Source organism: Scyliorhinus torazame, chromosome 13 (genome assembly GCF_047496885.1).
Source record: "Scyliorhinus torazame isolate Kashiwa2021f chromosome 13, sScyTor2.1, whole genome shotgun sequence".
Lineage (NCBI taxonomy): Eukaryota > Metazoa > Chordata > Chondrichthyes > Carcharhiniformes > Scyliorhinidae > Scyliorhinus > Scyliorhinus torazame.
The window spans coordinates 228,741,296-228,758,338 of record NC_092719.1 but is presented as its reverse complement, the minus strand read 5'-3'; the positions used below and the strand labels follow the sequence as shown (position 1 = coordinate 228,758,338).

General features: G+C 48.6%; 1 protein-coding gene across 2 annotated transcripts in view; it reads left to right on the top strand.

Moving 5' to 3' along the window:
* stimate (STIM activating enhance) overlaps positions 1-17,043 on the top strand; it is a 258,679-nt gene that overhangs the window by 182,604 nt on the left and 59,032 nt on the right. For both annotated transcript variants that reach the window (XM_072473154.1, XM_072473155.1), the window contains exon 7: positions 5,374-5,523. In XM_072473154.1, coding sequence (XP_072329255.1) covers positions 5,374-5,523 — 150 coding nt within the window. The remainder of the gene's footprint in view (positions 1-5,373; positions 5,524-17,043) is intronic.

The following is a 17,043-nucleotide window of genomic DNA, read 5'->3' as shown; positions in this document are numbered from 1 at the left end:
TCCCATGCCTCTGCTGTACCTTTCATTAGGCAGAGTGATATCTTGACTAAAGGTTAAGCTACAAGACGATTTGTACAATCTAGGGTTCTATTCTCTTGGATTGAGAAGATTAAGGGTTGATTTGATCAATGTTTTCTAGATATTAAGGGAAAGGGGCAGAAATGTTTTTCCAATTTGGAGAGTTAAGGACCAGATGACACAAACTAAAAATTAGAGCCTGATCTTTCGGGAGTGAAATTAAGAAACACTTTCATGTACAAAGGATGGTATAAGTTTGTGAATCTCTTAAGCAAACAGCAGTTGATGCTATATCAATTGTTAATTTTAAAACTGAGATTGAGTTGTTAACCAGAGAAATGAAAAGATATGGGGCCAAGGTAGGTAAATAGAATTAGGATGCGGATCAGCATGATATCATTGAATGGTGGTGGAACAGATTTGAGGGGTTAAATGGCCTCCTTCCTGTGGGGCAGCACATAGAACATAGAACATAGAAAATACAGCACAGAACAGACCCTTCGGCCCACGATGTTGTGCCGAACCTTTGTCCTAGATTAATCATAGATTATCATTGAATTTACAGTGCAGAAGGAGGCCATTCGGCCCTTTGAGTCTGCACCAGCTCTTGGAAAGAGCACCCTACCCAAACTCAACACCTCCACCCAACACCAAGGGCAATTTGGACATTAAGGGCAATTTATCATTGGCCAATTCACCTAACCCGCACATCTTTGGACTGTGGGAGGAAACCGGAGCACCCGGAGGAAACCCACGCAGACACGGGGAGGACGTGCAGACTCCGCACAGACAATGACCCAAGCCGGAATCGAACCTGGGACCATGGATCTGTGAAGCAATTGTGCTATCCACAATGCTACCGTGCTGCCCTTAAGAACAAATAAATCTACACTATATCATTTTCCCGTAATCCATGTACCTATCCAACAGCTGCTTGAAGGTCCCTAATGTTTCCGACTCAACTACTTCCACAGGCAGTGCATTCCATGCCCCCACTACTCTCTGGGTAAAGAACCTACCTCTGATAGCCCTCCTATATCTTCCACCTTTCACCTTAAATTTATGTCCCCTTGTAATGGTGTGTTCCACCTGGGGAAAAAGTCTCTGACTGTCTACTCTATCTATTCCCCTGATCATCTTATAAACCTCTATCAAGTCGCCCCTCATCCTTCTCCGCTCTAATGAGAAAAGGCCTAGCACCCTCAACCTTTCCTCGTAAGACCTACTCTCCATTCCAGGCAACATCCTGGTAAATCTTCTTTGCACCTTTTCCAGAGCTTCCACATCCTTCCTAAAATGAGGCAACCAGAACTGTACACAGTACTCCAAATGTGGCCTTACCAAAGTTTTGTACAGCTGCATCATCACCTCACGGCTCTTAAATTCAATCCCTCTGTTAATGAACGCGAGCACACCATAGGCCTTCTTCACAGCTCTATCCACTTGAGTGGCAACTTTCAAAGATATATGAACATAGACCCCAAGGTCTCTCTGCTCCTCCACAATGCCAAGAACTCTACCGTTAACCCTGTATTCCGCATTCATATTTGTCCTTCCAAAATGGACAACCTCACACTTTTCAGGGTTAAACTCCATCTGCCACTTCTCAGCCCAGCTCTGCATCCTATCTATGTCTCTTTGCAGCCGACAACAGCCCTCCTTACTATCCACAACTCCACCAATCTTCGTATCGTCTGCAAATTTACTGACCCACCCTTCAACTCCCTCATCCAAGTCATTAATGAAAATCACAAACAGCAGAGGACCCAGAACTGATCCCTGCGGTATACCACTGGTAACTGGGATCCAGGCTGAATATTTGCCATCCACCACCACTCTCTGACTTCTATCGGTTAGCCAGTTCGTTATCCAACTGGCCAAATTTCCCACTATCCCATGCCTCCTTACTTTGTGCAGAAGCCTACCATGGGGAACTTTATCAAATGCCTTACTAAAATCCATGTACACTACATCCACTGCTTTACCTTCATCCACATGCTTGGTCACCTCCTCAAAGAATTCAATAAGATTTGTAAGGCAAGACCTACCCCTCACAAATCCGTGCTGACTATCCCTAATCAAGCAGTGTCTTTCCAGATGCTCAGAAATCCTATCCTTCAGTACCCTTTCCATTACTTTGCCTACCACCGAAGTAAGACTAACTGGCCTGTAATTCCCAGGGTTATCCCTAGTCCCTTTTTTGAACAGGGGCACGACATTCGCCACTCTCCAATCCCCTGGTACCACCCCTGTTCACAGTGAGGACAAAAAGATAATTGCCAACGGCTCTGCAATTTCATCTCTTGCTTCCCATAGAATCCTTGGATATATCTCGTCAGGCCCGGGGGACTTGTCTATCCTCAAGTTTTTCAAAATGCCCAACACATCTTCCTTCCTAACAAGTATTTCCTCGAGCTTACCAATCTGTTTCACACTCTCCTCTCCAACAATATCGCCCCTCTCATTTGTAAATACAGAAGAAAAGTACTCATTCAAGACCTCTCCTATCTCTTCAGACTCAATACACAATCTCCCGCTACTGTCCTTGATCGGACCTACCCTCGCTCTAGTCATTCTCATATTGCTCACATATGTGTAAAAGGCCTTGGGGTTTTCCTTGATCCTACCCGCCAAAGATTGTTCATGCCCTCTCTTAGCTCTCCTAATCCCTTTCTTCAGTTCCCTCCTGGCTATCTTGTATCCCTCCAATGCCCTGTCTGAACCTTGTTTCCTCAGCCTTACATAAGTCACCTTTTTTCTCTTAACAAGACATTCAACCTCTCTTGTCAACCATGGTTCCCTCACTCGACCATCTCTTCCCTGCCCGACAGGGACATACATATCAAGGACACGTAGCACCTGTTCCTTGAACAAGTTCCACATTTCACTTGTGTCCTTCCCTGCCAGCCTATGTTCCCAACTTATGCACTTCAATTCTTGTCTGACAACATCGTATTTACCCTTCCCCCAATTGTAAACCTTGCCCTGTTGCAAGTACCTATCCCTCTCCATTACTAAAGTGAAAGTCACAGAATTGTGGTCACTATCTCCAAAATGCTCCCCCACTAACAAATCTATCACTTGCCCTGGTTCATTACCCAGTACTAAATCCAATATTGCCCCTCCTCTGGTCGGACAATCTACATACTGTGTTAGAAAAGCTTCCTGGACACACTGCACAAACACCACCCCATCCAAACTATTTGATCTCAAGAGTTTCCACTCAATATTTGGGAAGTTAAAGTCGCCCATGACTACTACCCTATGACTTCTGCACCTTTCCAAAATCTGTTTCCCAATCTGTTCCTCCACATCTCTGCTACTATTGGGGGGCCTATAGAAAACTCCTAACAAGGTGACTGCTCCTTTCCTATTTCTGACTTCAACCCATACTACCTCAATAGGGTGATACTCGAACTGCCTTTCTGCAGCTGTTATACTATCTCTAATTAATAATGCCACCCCCCCCCCCCACCTCTTTTACCACCCTCCCTAATCTTATTGAAACATCTATAACCAGGGACCTCCAACAACCATTTCTGCCCCTCTTCTATCCAAGTTTCCGTGATGGCCACCACATCGTAGTCCCAAGTACTGATCCATGCCTTAAGTTCACCCACCTTATTCCTGATGCTTCTTGCGTTGAAGTATACACACTTCAACCCATCTCCGTGCCTGCAAATACTCTCCTTTGTCAGTGTTCCCTTCCCCACTGCCTCATTACATTCTTTGGCGTCCTGAATATCGGCTACCTTAGTTGCTGGACTACAAATCCGGTTCCCATTCCCCTGCCAAATTAGTTTAAACCCTCCTGAAGAGTACTAGAAAACCTCCCTCCCAGGATATTGGTGCCCCTCTGGTTCAGATGCAACCCGTCCTGCTTGTACAGGTCCCACCTTCTCCAGAATGCGCTCCAATTATCCAAATATCTGAAGCCCTCCCTCCTACACCATTCCTGCAGCCATGTGTTCAACTGCACTCTCTCCCGGTTCCTAGCCTCGCTATCACGTGGCACCGGCAACAAACCAGAGATGACAACTCTGTCTGTCCTGGCTTTCAACTTCCAGCCTAACTCCCTAAACTTGTTTATTACCTCCACACCCCTTTTCCTACCTATGTCGTTGGTACCAATGTGCACCACGACTTCTGGCTGCTCCCCCTCCCCCTTAAGGATCCTGAAGACACGATCCGAGACATCCCTGGCCCTGGCACCCGGGAGGCAACACACCTTCCGGGAGTCTCGCTCGCGACCACAGAATCTCCTATCTATTCCCCTAACCATTGAATCTCCTACAACTATTGCTTTTCTATTCTCCCCCCTTCCCTTCTGAGCCCCAGAGCCAGACTCAGTGCCAGAGATCTGGCCGCTAGGGCCTTCCCCTGGTAGGTCATCCCCCCCAACAGCATCCAAAACGGTATACTTGTTTTGAAGGGGAACGGCCACGAGGGATCCCTGCACTGTCTGCCTGTTTGTTTTTTTCCCCCTGACTGTAACCCAGCTATTCTTGTCCTGTACCTTGGGTGTGGTTACCTCCCTGTAACTCTTCTCAATCACCCCCTCTGCCTCCCGGGTGATCCGAAGTTCATCCAGCTTCAGCTCCAGTTCCCTAACACGGTCTTTGAGGAGCTGAAGTTGGGTGCACTTCCCGCAGGTATAGTCAGTGGGGACACCGGTGGTATCCCTCACCACCCACATCCTACAGGAGGAGCATGTAACTGGCCTAGCCTCCATCCCCTCTTACCTTACAGAATATAGCTGCTGTGTGGACTAACTAGATCTCCGCCCTCCGACTCTGCTCCCAGTCAGCTACACTTCCTGTAAACTCCTGGCTCTCTTCGCACTCTTTGCGGAAATGTCGGAAACAAAATGAAAGGAGCACCTTACTCCCTCCTCACCTAACTCCCTCGGTCACCAAACTCTCACTATCGCACTCAAAAAGCACCAAATTCAGCACTCAGTGCAAACAAAGTTAAGCACAGTAGCATAGTGGTTAGCACAGTTGCTTCACAGCTCTGGGGTCCCAGGTTTGATTTCCCGCTGGGTCACTGTCTGTGCGGAGTCTGCACGTTCTCCCCGTGTCTGCGTGGGTTTCCTCCGGGTGCTCCGGTTTCCTCCCACAGTCCAAAGACGTGCAGGTGAGGTGGATTGGCCATGCTAAATTGCCCTTGGTGTCCAAAAAAGGTTAGATGGGGTTATTGGTTAAGGGGATAGGGTGGAAGTGAGGCCTTAAGTGGGTACCGGTGCAGACTCGATAGGCCGAATGGCCTCCATCTGCACTGTATGTTCTATGTCTATGTCTGTTGCAATTTTAATCCTTAACTCTGCTATATGTTTTGCTTTCTCATTCCTCACAGGCATTAATGTTTTGGGTAGTAGATAATTTTCTAATGAGAAAAGGTAAAACTAAAGCTAAACTGGAAGGAGAAGTTGGGGAGGACGACTGTAGAAGCAGCAGCAAGGTCAGATACAGAAGAGCAGCATCGCATGAGGAATCTGAGTCTGAGGTAAGTGCTTGAATCATGTCACACACTCCGTCTTTCTGCATGACTGTGCGATTTATACATTCCATGGCAAATGTTTCCCCAACCCCCCCCCCCCCCATCCCGCTCACTCTTGAGAGAACAAGAAAGCAAATGGTTAGAGTCATAGAATGATACCACACAGAAGAAGCTGGTTGACACATTGTGCGTGTCCTGGCTCTTTGAAGGTGCTTTTCCTGTCAGCTCCACACTTTCCTCAAAGGCCTGATTATTTTGTTTTGCTTTCAAGTATTTGTCAAATCGCCTTTTGAAAAAGGTTACTGTTACATCTGCTTCCACCACCCTTTTTCCGGATCATAATACCTCCTTGTGGGCAGCAAGGTGTAATATTTAAAAAGTAGAAACTAGCTACACAGTTCTGGGAAGGACAGTTAAGAGCTAGGAGTAGTACAGAATTTGGTGGAATCATATGAAATATGAAGAGGTCTGAATTAGATTTGCAGTTCAGTCATGTCAATGCACAGTGCGGTTAATAAGGTTTGTGAGCTGCAGACACAAACACGTATGGGAAAATTATGATGCAGTGATTGGTCATTTACAGCATGGAAAGTGGCCAACAGCCCAGCGAATCCATGCCAGTTCCCTGCGGAGCAATCCAGTCTCTCCCACTACCCTGTAGCCCTGCAAGTTTATTTCCGACAAGTAACTGTCCAGTTTCCTTTTGAAACCATTGATTATTTTTGTAGCCACACACTCGTGGACAACACTCTGTGTTTAAAAAAAATTATTTCTCTCATTCCCTCAGCTTCTCATGCCCCAAATCGTAAATGTGTGCCCCTGGCAATGTGTGCCCACTGGTCTTTGTACGATCAGCAAAGGGGAACAGTTTTTCCTAGTCCGGCTTGTCATAATCTTGGATGCCTCTATCCTGGGGCAGCACGTTAGCACAGTGGTTAGCACTGTTGCTTCACAGTGCAAGGGATCTGGGTTCGATTCCTGGCTCGGGTCACTGTCTGGGCGGAGTCTGCACGTTCTCCCCGTGTTTGCGTGGGTTTCCTCCGGGTGCTCCGTATCCTCCCACAAGTCCCAAAAGACGTGCTTGTTCGGTGAATTGGACATTCTGAATTCTCCCTCAGTGTACCCGAACAGGCGCCGGAGTTTTAATGTAAGCTTACTTGTGACAATAAAGATGATTATAAATCCCTCCTCAATTTCCTTGCTTCAAGAAGAGCAACCCTTGTAACTAAAAACCTCATGCCTGGAACCATTCTGGTAAATCTCCTCGACACCTTCTTAATTTTACCAGTGCTACAAAGTCAAGGAGATAGAAAACGATCCAGCATCAACCTAGGCACCAGAACTGACAGTGGCACGCTCAGCCATGTCGACTCTGCAAACTTACCCTTGCTAACATCAAGGGGCTTGTGCCCAAATTGGGAAATCTGTTCCTCAGACTAGTCAAGCAACAGCCGAACATAATGACACATTACAATGTTGCGGTCATCACCACCCCTGGATGTGCTGTGTCCCACTGACATCACAGCTCCACCAGAGGTGGCAGCACAATGATATGCAGTCAGGAGTCCTGAGAGTCCTCAACATTCGCTCTGCATGAAGTCTCATGGCATTAGGTCAAACAAGGGCGAGGAGATCTCTTGCTGATCAGCCCACTTGATTGGCACTCCACCAACAAATATTCACATCCTCCACCACCGACATACAGTGGCAGCAGTATGTACCATCTCCCAAGGCTCTTTCAACAGCACCTTTCAACCCTATGACCTCTATCTAGAAAGCAAGGGAACGACCTCCGGTGGCAGCCATGGAGTGAGTGGTCGCACATTGATGGCTCCCACTCTCGAGGTGGAATTCTAAGGTCCTTTTCCACCCAAATTAAGGGGTGCTGGTTGGTGAAAGGTGCAAGAGCATCGAGGGACAGGGATGCTCTGTCGTGAGTCCGGTTTATGTCTTATTTATGAGTAGGAGGCAGCAACATGAGCGAGAGGGTATTCAAGGTGCGGTACAAGAAAAGGAGCTGGAGAGTGCTGGGGTGGCATTGCCAACCCAATGCTCTATCGAGTAACTGGTGGAATTTCTAAATGCAAAGTTCCAGCAGCAGACGCTGGCGGCCTTCGACGACCTGGCAAACCATAGAATCACAGAATCCCTAGAGTGCAGAAGGAGGCCTTTTGGCCCATCGAGTCTGCACACTTTCTTTGGTAGTGTGGAAAGAGCACACTACTTAAGCCCATGCATCCTCCCTATCCCTGTAACCCGACCTAATCTTTTGGACACTGAGGGGGAATTTAACATTGCCAATCCACCTAACCTGCACAACTTTGGACGGTGGGAGGAAACCGGAGCACCCGGAGGAAACCCACGCAGACACGGGGAGAAAGTACAAACTCCACACAGACAGTCACCCGAGGCCGGAATTGAACCTGGGTCCCTGGACCTGTGGAGGCAGCAATGCTAACCACTGAAGGTGGTGATCAAGGGAGAGGAACAGAGGTTCGAGGTACAGGGCCTGGCGCACCACAAAGTGGAGGAGTCGGTGGGTGAACATGAGGAGTGGCCGGCCTCGATGGAGGCCAAGATGACGCTTGTGGTGGTGAGCCGAAAGAGGTTGAGGGAAAAAATGGAGGACCTTGAGAATCGGTCAAGGAGGCAGAACCTATGGAATGTGGCGACTAGGGGCTTTTCACAGTAACTTCATTGCAGTGTTAATGTAAGCCTATTTGTGACAATAATAAAGATTGTTGTTATAAATTGTGGGGGGAAGAAACTGAAGTGACTAACAATAAAACTGTGGCCTGATTGGCTGGTAGGGAATCTGTTAAATTTGAAAACAAAAACATTGAAGAAACAAATTAATTAACGAGATAGGGGAGTAATTGAACCTGAGGGCAGGGATTAGTATTTAGCAATTTTACATTAAAAATTTAGCACCAGGGTCATATAGTTAATTGTAGGGCAGCACGGTGACACAGTGGGTTAGCCCTGCAGCCTCACAGCGCCGAGGTCCCAGGTTCGATCCCGGCTCTGGGTCACTGTCTGTGTGGAGTTTGCACATTCTCCCCGTGTTTGCGTGGGTTTCGCCCCGACAACCCAAAGATGTGCAGGGTAGGTGGATTGGCCATGCTAAATTGCCCCTTAATTGGAAAAAATGAATTGGGTACTCTAAATTAATTTTTTTTTAAAAATGTAGTTAATTGTAACTTAATCAAATAACAAGTATTTATTTTGAATTAATTAACTAGTTCATAAATGTAGAGGAAAGGATGGCGAAGATGATTCTGGATATGAGTGAAAGTAACAGGGTAGTTATTATGGGAGATTTTAACTTTCCAAATATTGACTGGAAAAGATATAGTTCGAGTACAATAGATGGGTCGTTTTTTGTACAGTGTGTGCAGGAGGGTTTCCTGAAACAATATGTTGACAGACGCCAACAAGAGGCGAGGCCACGTTGGATTTGGTTTTGGGTAATGAACCAGGCCAGGTGTTGGATTTGGAGGTAGGAGAGCACTTTGGGGACAGTGACCACAATTCGGTGACGTTTACGTTAATGATGGAAAGGGATAAGTATACACCGCAGGGCAAGAGTTATAGCTGGGGGAAGGGCAATTATGATGCCATTAGACGTGACTTGGGGGGGATAAGGTGGAGAAGTAGGCTGCAAGTGTTGGGCACACTGGATAAGTGGGGCTTGTTCAAGGATCAGCTACTGCGTGTTCTTGATAAGTATGTACCGGTCAGACAGGGAGGAAGGCGTCGAGCGAGGGAACCGTGGTTTACCAAGGAAGTGGAATCTCTTGTTAAGAGGAAGAAGGAGGCCTATGTGAAGATGAAGTGTGAAGTTTCGGTTGGGGCGATGGATAGTTACAAGGGAGCGAGGAAGGATCTAAAGAGAGAGCTAAGACGAGCAAGGAGGGGACATGAGAAGTATTTGGCAGGAAGGATCAAGGAAAACCCAAAAGCTTTCTATAGGTATGTCAGGAATAAGCGAATGACTAGGGAAAGAGTAGGACCAGTCAAGGACAGGGATGGGAAATTGTGTGTGGAGTCTGAAGAGATAGGTGAGATACTAAATGAATATTTTTCGTCAGTATTCACTCAGGAAAAAGATAATGTTGTGGAGGAGAATGCTGAGCCCCAGGCTAATAGAATAGATGGCATTGAGGTACGTAGGGAAGAGGTGTTGGCAATTCTGGACAGGCTGAAAATAGATAAGTCCCCGGGACCTGATGGGATTTATCCTAGGATTCTATGGGAGGCCAGGGAAGAGATTGCTGGACCTTTGGCTTTGATTTTTATGTCATCATTGGCTACAGGAATAGTGCCAGAGGACTGGAGGACAGCAAATGTGGTCCCTTTGTTCAAAAAGGGGAGCAGAGACAACCCCGGCAACTATAGGCCGGTGAGCCTCACGTCTGTAGTGGGTAAAGTCTTGGAGGGGATTATAAGAGACAAGATTTATAATCATCTAGATAGGAATAATATGATCAGGGATAGTCAGCATGGCTTTGTGAAGGGTAGGTCATGCCTCACAAACCTTATTGAGTTCTTTGAGAAGGTGACTGAACAGGTAGACGAGGGGAGAGCAGTTGATGTGGTGTATATGGATTTCAGCAAAGCGTTTGATAAGGTTCCCCACGGTAGGCTATTGCAAAAAATACGGAGGCTGGGGATTGAGGGTGATTTAGAGATGTGGATCAGAAATTGGCTAGCTGAAAGAAGACAGAGGGTGGTGGTTGATGGGAAATGTTCAGAATGGAGTACAGTCACAAGTGGAGTACCACAAGGATCTGTTCTGGGGCCGTTGCTGTTTGTCATTTTTATCAATGACCTAGAGGAAGGCGCAGAAGGGTGGGTGAGTAAATTTGCAGACGATACTAAAGTCGGTGGTGTTGTCGATAGTGTGGAAGGATGTAGCAGATTACAGAGGGATATAGATAAGCTGCAGAGCTGGGCCGAGAGGTGGCAAATGGAGTTTAATGTAGAGAAGTGTGAGGTGATTCACTTTGGAAGGAATAACAGGAATGCGGAATATTTGGCTAATGGTAAAGTTCTTGAAAGTGTGGATGAGCAGAGGGATCTAGGTGTCCATGTACATAGATCCCTGAAAGTTGCCACCCAGGTTGATAGGGTTGTGAAGAAGGCCTATGGAGTGTTGGCCTTTATTGGTAGAGGGATTGAGTTCCGGAGTCGGGAGGTCATGTTGCAGCTGTACAGAACTCTGGTACGGCCGCATTTGGAGTATTGCGTACAGTTCTGGTCACCGCATTATAGGAAGGACGTGGAGGCTTTGGAGCGGGTGCAGAGGAGATTTACCAGGATGTTGCCTGGTATGGAGGGAAAATCTTATGAGGAAAGGCTGATGGACTTGAGGTTGTTTTCGTTGGAGAGAAGAAGGTTAAGAGGAGACTTAATAGAGGCATACAAAATGATCAGGGGGTTGGATAGGGTGGACAGTGAGAGCCTTCTCCCGCGGATGGATATGGCTGGCACGAGGGGACATAACTTTAAACTGAGGGGTAATAGATATAGGACAGAGGTCAGAGGTAGGTTCTTTACGCAAAGAGTAGTGAGGCCATGGAATGCCCTACCTGCTACAGTGGTGAACTCGCCAACATTGAGGGCATTTAAAAGTTTATTGGATAAACATATGGATGATAATGGCATAGTGTAGGTTGGATGGCTTTTGTTTTGGTGCAACATCGTGGGCCGAAGGGCCTGTACTGCGCTGTATTGTTCTATGTTACTCAGCAGAGTGCAGTGCTCTAGGAGCATGCAGGTGGTGGAAAGTGTCATGGATAGAAGTTATAGAGACGTGGTCACACCCAAGGTGCAGGCAGACGGATGGGTGACCGCTAGAAAGGGCAGGCAGTCAGCGCAGGAATCCCCTGTGGCTGTCCCCCTCTCTAACAGATATACCGTTTTGGATATTGTTATGGGGATAGTCTATCAGGGGGAAACAACAGCAGCCAGAACAGGGGCACCACAACTGGCTCTGTGGCTCAGCAGGGGAGGGCAAAGTGCAGGAGTGCGATAGTTATCGGGGACTCTATAGTAAGGGGAACAGATCGGCGCTTCTGTGGACAGGAAAGAGACTCCTGGATGGTATGTTGCCTCCCTGGTGCCAGGGTCAAGGATGTCTCTGAACAAACACAGGACATCCTGAAGGGGGAGGGTGAACAGCTAGAGGTCGTAGTACACATAGGTACTAATGACATAGGCAGGAAGAGGTCTTGCAGAAGGCATTCAGGGAGTTAGGCAGTAAGCTAAAAAGCAGGGCCTCTAGGGTTGTAATCTCAGGATTACTCCCTGTGCCACATGCCAATGAGGCTAGAACTAGGAGGATAGTGCAGCTAAACATGTGGCTAAACTGGTGGTGCAGGAGGGAGGGTTTCAGATTTCTGGGCCATTGGGATCTCGTCCGGGCAGGTGGGACCTTAACAAGAAGGACGGGTTACATCTAAACTGGAGGGGCACCAATATCCTGGCTGGGAGATTTGCAAGAGTCACTCGGGAGGATTTAAACCAGTATGGCCGGGGGGTGGGAACCAGAACGTTAGCTTAGAAGGTGTCATAACTGAAGGGAAAATAGAGAACAAAAATGAGAGAAAAACATCACCCTCGGGCAAAGCAAAAAAGTTGACAAGTGTGAGACGGGAGGTGGTCAATGCAGGACTGAGGGTGTTGTACCTAAATGCGCGCAGTATACGGAACAAGGTAAATGAGCTTGCTGCGCACATTGAAATTGGCCGGTACGATGTTGTGGGCATCACAGAGACGTGGCTGCAAGGGGATCAGGGCTGGGATCTAAATATACAAGGATATGTGTCCTATAGAAAAGACAGGCAGATGGGCATTGTTGGTAAGGAATGAAGTTAAATCGATAGCAAGGAGCGATATAGGATCAGAAGGCATAGAATCTCTGTGGGTAGAGTTGAGGAATCGCAAAGGTAAAAAGACCCTGATGGGAGTTATGTACAGACCCCCTAGCAGTAGTCAGGATGTGGGGCAGAAAATAAATCAGGAGATAGAAAAGGCTGTAAAAAAGGCAACATCACAATAATCATGGGGGACTTCAATATGCAGGTGGACTGGGAAAATCAGGTTGGTAGCGGATCCCAAGAAAAGGAATTTGTGGAATGTCTAAGATTTTTTTGGAGCAGCTTGTTATAGTCTACTAGGGATCAGGTAATTCTGGATTTGGTGATGTGTAATGAGGCAGACTTGATTAGGGAGCTTAAGGTGAAGGAACCCTTCGGGAGCAGTGTCCACAATAGGATTGAATTTACCCTGCAGTTTGAGAGGGAATAGCTGGAATCAGATGTAACGGTATTACAATTAAATAACGGTAACTGCAAAGACATGAGGGAGGAGCAGGCCAGAGTTGATTGGAAAAGGAGCCTAGCAGGGAAGACAGTGGAACAGCAATGGCAGGAGTTTTTGGGGGTTATTAGGGAGGCACATCAGAATTTCACACCGAGGAGGAAATGTGCAAAGGGGAGGACAAGGCATCCATGGCTGACAAAGGAAGTCAAGGACAGCATAAAAGCTAAAGAAGAAGCCAGAGGATTGGGAAGCCTTTAAAAGGGGGCAGAGGACAAGTAAAAAAGCAAGAATGGGGAAGAAGATAAAATATGAGTGCAAGCTAGCTAGCAATATAAAAGAAGATAGGAAGAGTTTTTTTCAATATAAAAAAGATACAAGAGAGGCAAAACTAGACATTGGACCACTGGAAAATGTGTCTGGAGAAGTAATAATAGGAAACAAAGAAATGGCAGATGAACTGAATAGTTACTTTGCATCAGTCTTCATGGTGGAAGACACCAGTGGGATGCCCGAGCTCCAGGAGAATCAGGTGAGTGTAGTGGCCATCACTAAGGAGAAGATTCTGGGGAAACTGAAAGGTCTGAAGGTGGATAAATCACCTGGATCGTATGGGCTACATCCCAGGGTTCTAAAAGAGATAGCTGAGGAGATTGTGGAGGCATTGGTGATGATCTTTCAGGAATCACTGGAGGCAGGAAGGGTCCCAGAGGACTGGAAAGTGGCTAATGTAACACTGCTGTTTAAGAAGGGAGGGAGGCAGAAGATGGGAATTTATAGGCCGGTTAGCCTGACTTCAGTCATTTGGAGTCCATTGTTTTTTTTAGAAAATATTTTATTGAAGCATTTGTAATTTTCACAGTTTACAGTTCAACACTTTAACATTCCTTAAACAAGCGCGCGGGCCAACAGGCGCAAAAAACCTAAAAACAACGTCCCCTCCTATCCCCACCCTATTTCCTAATTACCCATTGAGATACCCTCAATTACGACTCGAGAGAGAAGATTGATAATTCAAAGACTTTTTAATTAGCAGAGAACCAGACAGCTGCTGAGAAGTGTGCTCACTGCACGCTGCCCACTGAACATTACCTTATATACAGTTCCCTGGGGGGCGGAGCCGGAGGCGGAGTCCCCAGGGTTCCAAACCCGGTCTTAAAGGGATCATCACATTAAAGGTACAGCTATACAGTTATCGTTCATCACATTCATCCCCTGTCTAAAAAAAACGCATAGTCTGTCGGGGGTGAAGTAGAATTACATGTTCGGTCTTTTGGGTGGTCTGATTGCCCATGTTGACCTTCTCAGCTCTGGCGGTGGTGCGGCAGATAAGGTCATGCTCGGTGGGGGTATATCAGGGAGCACGGTTATCTGAGCCTTTGCCCGTGTTGGAGCAGGGGGGTTATCTGGGATGGCTAGGGTGATTGGTGCCGGCTGGGGGGAAGGGGGCGCTATGGGGGGGGGGGGGGGGGGGGCGCTGTCGCAGTCAGCAGCCAGTGTGGGGAGGGGAGCGTCGGTAGAAGGGGGGGGCATCGGTGGGAGAGCCAGCGGGTGCCAGGTCTCGCAGGGCAACGGTGTCTTGCCTGCCGTTGAGGTGCTCGACGTAGGCGTATTGAGGATTTGCGTGTAGCAGTTGGACCCTCTCGACTAGTGGGTCTGTCTTATGGCTCCTCACGTGCCTCCGGAGTAGAACTGGTCCCGGAGTCGTCAGCCAACGTGGAAGCGAGACCCCAGAGGTGGACTTCCTGGGGAAGACAAACAAACGGTTGTGAGCGGTCTCGTTCGTGGCCGTACAAAGGAGCGACCTAATGGAGTGTAGGGCATCGGGTAGGACCTCCTGCGGTTGGGTGACTTCTTGACCGTAGGGCTGGAAGGACAGCCTTCCAAACAGTCGCGTTCTCCCTCTCCACCTGCCCGTTTCCCCACGGGTTATAGCTGGTTGTTCTGCTCGAGGCGATGCCCTTGTTGAGCAGATATCAACGCAGCTCATCGCTCATGAACGATGTACCCCGGTCGCTGTGGATATAAGCGGGGAAACCAAACAGGGTGAAGGTGCTGTGCAGTGCCTTGATTACGGAGGCCAAGGTCATATCGGGACAGGGGACAGTGAATGGGAAGCGGGAGAATTCATCGATGACAGTGAGTAAATAAATGTTGCGGTTGGTGGACGGGAGGGGCCCTTTGAAGTCCACGCTCAGTCGCTCAACGGGCCCAGAGGCTTTCACCAGGCGGGCCTTGTCTGGTCGATAGAAGTGCGGTTTGCACTCCGCACAGATCTGGCAAGCCTTGGTCATGGCCTTGACCTCCTCGGTGGAGTAAGGTCGGTTTCAGGACTTGATGAAGTGAGCAAACCGGGTGACCCCCCGGCTGGCAGAGGTCATCGTGGAGGGCCCTCAGGCGGTCTTTCTGCGCGTTGGCGCACGTGCCGCGGGACAGGGCATCTGGGGACTTGTTGAGCTTCCCCGGAGGATATGTAATATCGTACATATAGGTGGAGAGTTCTATCCTCCACCTCAGAATTTTATCATTCTTTATTTTGCCCCGTTGTGCGTTATCGAACATAAAGGCGACCGATCTTTGGTCGGTGACGAGGGCGAACCTCCTACCAGCTAGGTAGTGCCTCCAGTGCCGCACGGCCTCCACTATGGCTTCTGCCTCCTTCTTGACTGCAGAGTGCCGGATGTCCGAGGCGGTGAGGGTTCGGGAGAAAAATGCTACTGGTCTGCCCACGTGGTTGAGGGTAGCAGCCAGGGCGACGTCTGATACATCGCTTTCTACCTGCAAGGGGATGGTTTCGTCCACCGCGTGCATGGCGGCCTTGATGATATCGGCTTTGATACAACTGAAGGCCGACTGAGCCTCAGCCGTCAGGGGAAAATCCGTGGTCTTAATGGGTTGTCGGGCTTTGTCCGCATATCTGGGGACCCACTGGGCGTAATAGGAAAAGAGCCCCAAGTGCCGTTTGAGTGCCTTGAGGCTACGGGGGAGGGGAAGTTCCTTAAGGGGGCGCATGCGGTTGGGGTCTGGGCCTAGGACCCCGTTTTCCACGACGTAGCCAAGGATGGCTAGTCGGGTTGTGTGGAACACTCATTTCTCTTTGTTGTATGTCAGATTGAGGGCCCGGGCGGTCTGGAGGAACTTCCTCAGGTTTGCTGGTTGTGGCCACAGATGGTGACGTTGACAAAGTACGGGTATGTAGCCCGTAAGCTGTACTGGTCCACCATTTGATCCATCACCCTTTGAAAAACGGAGACTCAGTTTGTGACACCAAAAGGGACCCTGAGGAAGTGAAAAAGCCGACCGGCTGCTTCGAAGGCCGCGTAGGGGCGGTCCTCTGGGTGGATAGAGAGCTGATGATAGGCGGATTTTAGATCGACCGTGGATACTGGGCGATTTGGTTCACCATTTCTGCTATGCGGGGAAGTGGGTACGCATCGAGTTGCGTAAAACGGTTTATGGATTCGTTGCTTTTCCCCAGACCGGACTACCAATACTTGTGCTCTCCATGACTCTATGACCCCTTCTTTTAGTAGTCTCTGAATCTCTGACTTGATGAAAGTCATGTCTTGGGCATTGTCCCGCCGACTCCTGGTGACGACGGTCTTACAGTCGGGAGTGAGGTTCGCGAAGGGGGGGGGGGGTGCAACTTTAAGTGTTGCCAGGCTACATACCGTGAGTGGGGGCAGTGGTCCGCCGAACTTCAGTGTCAGGCTTCGGTGGCTGCACTGAAAGTCCAGACCGAGCAGCACAGGGGCGCAGAGGTGAGGGAGGATATAGAGTTTAATACGGGCGTAAATACCCCGTGATTTGGACCGAATGAGACCCAGATGCGAGGGCGATAGTTTGGGAGGCGGGATAGGTGCGCAAGGAGCAGCGTCTTACCGTGTCTGGGTGAATAAAGCTCTCCGTGCTCCCGGAGTCAAATAGGCAGGGGGTGTCGCAACCGTTGATTTGGACCTGCATCATTGAGTTCCGCAGGTGGTTCGGACGTAATTGATCGCGAGTGATCGCTCCCAGTTGCGGGAGATCAGAGTGTTCGGTTGAGTCGGATTCACAAAATGGCCGCCGGGAGTCACAAAATGGCAGCCACCGTCGGTCGCACGTGTCAGATTTTGAAGATGGCCACTGCCAGGATGGCCGCCCCATGACTCGCACGAGGCCGATGACGTGTCAGAAGTGGGTGTGTCCGGCTGGCGCGCAGCC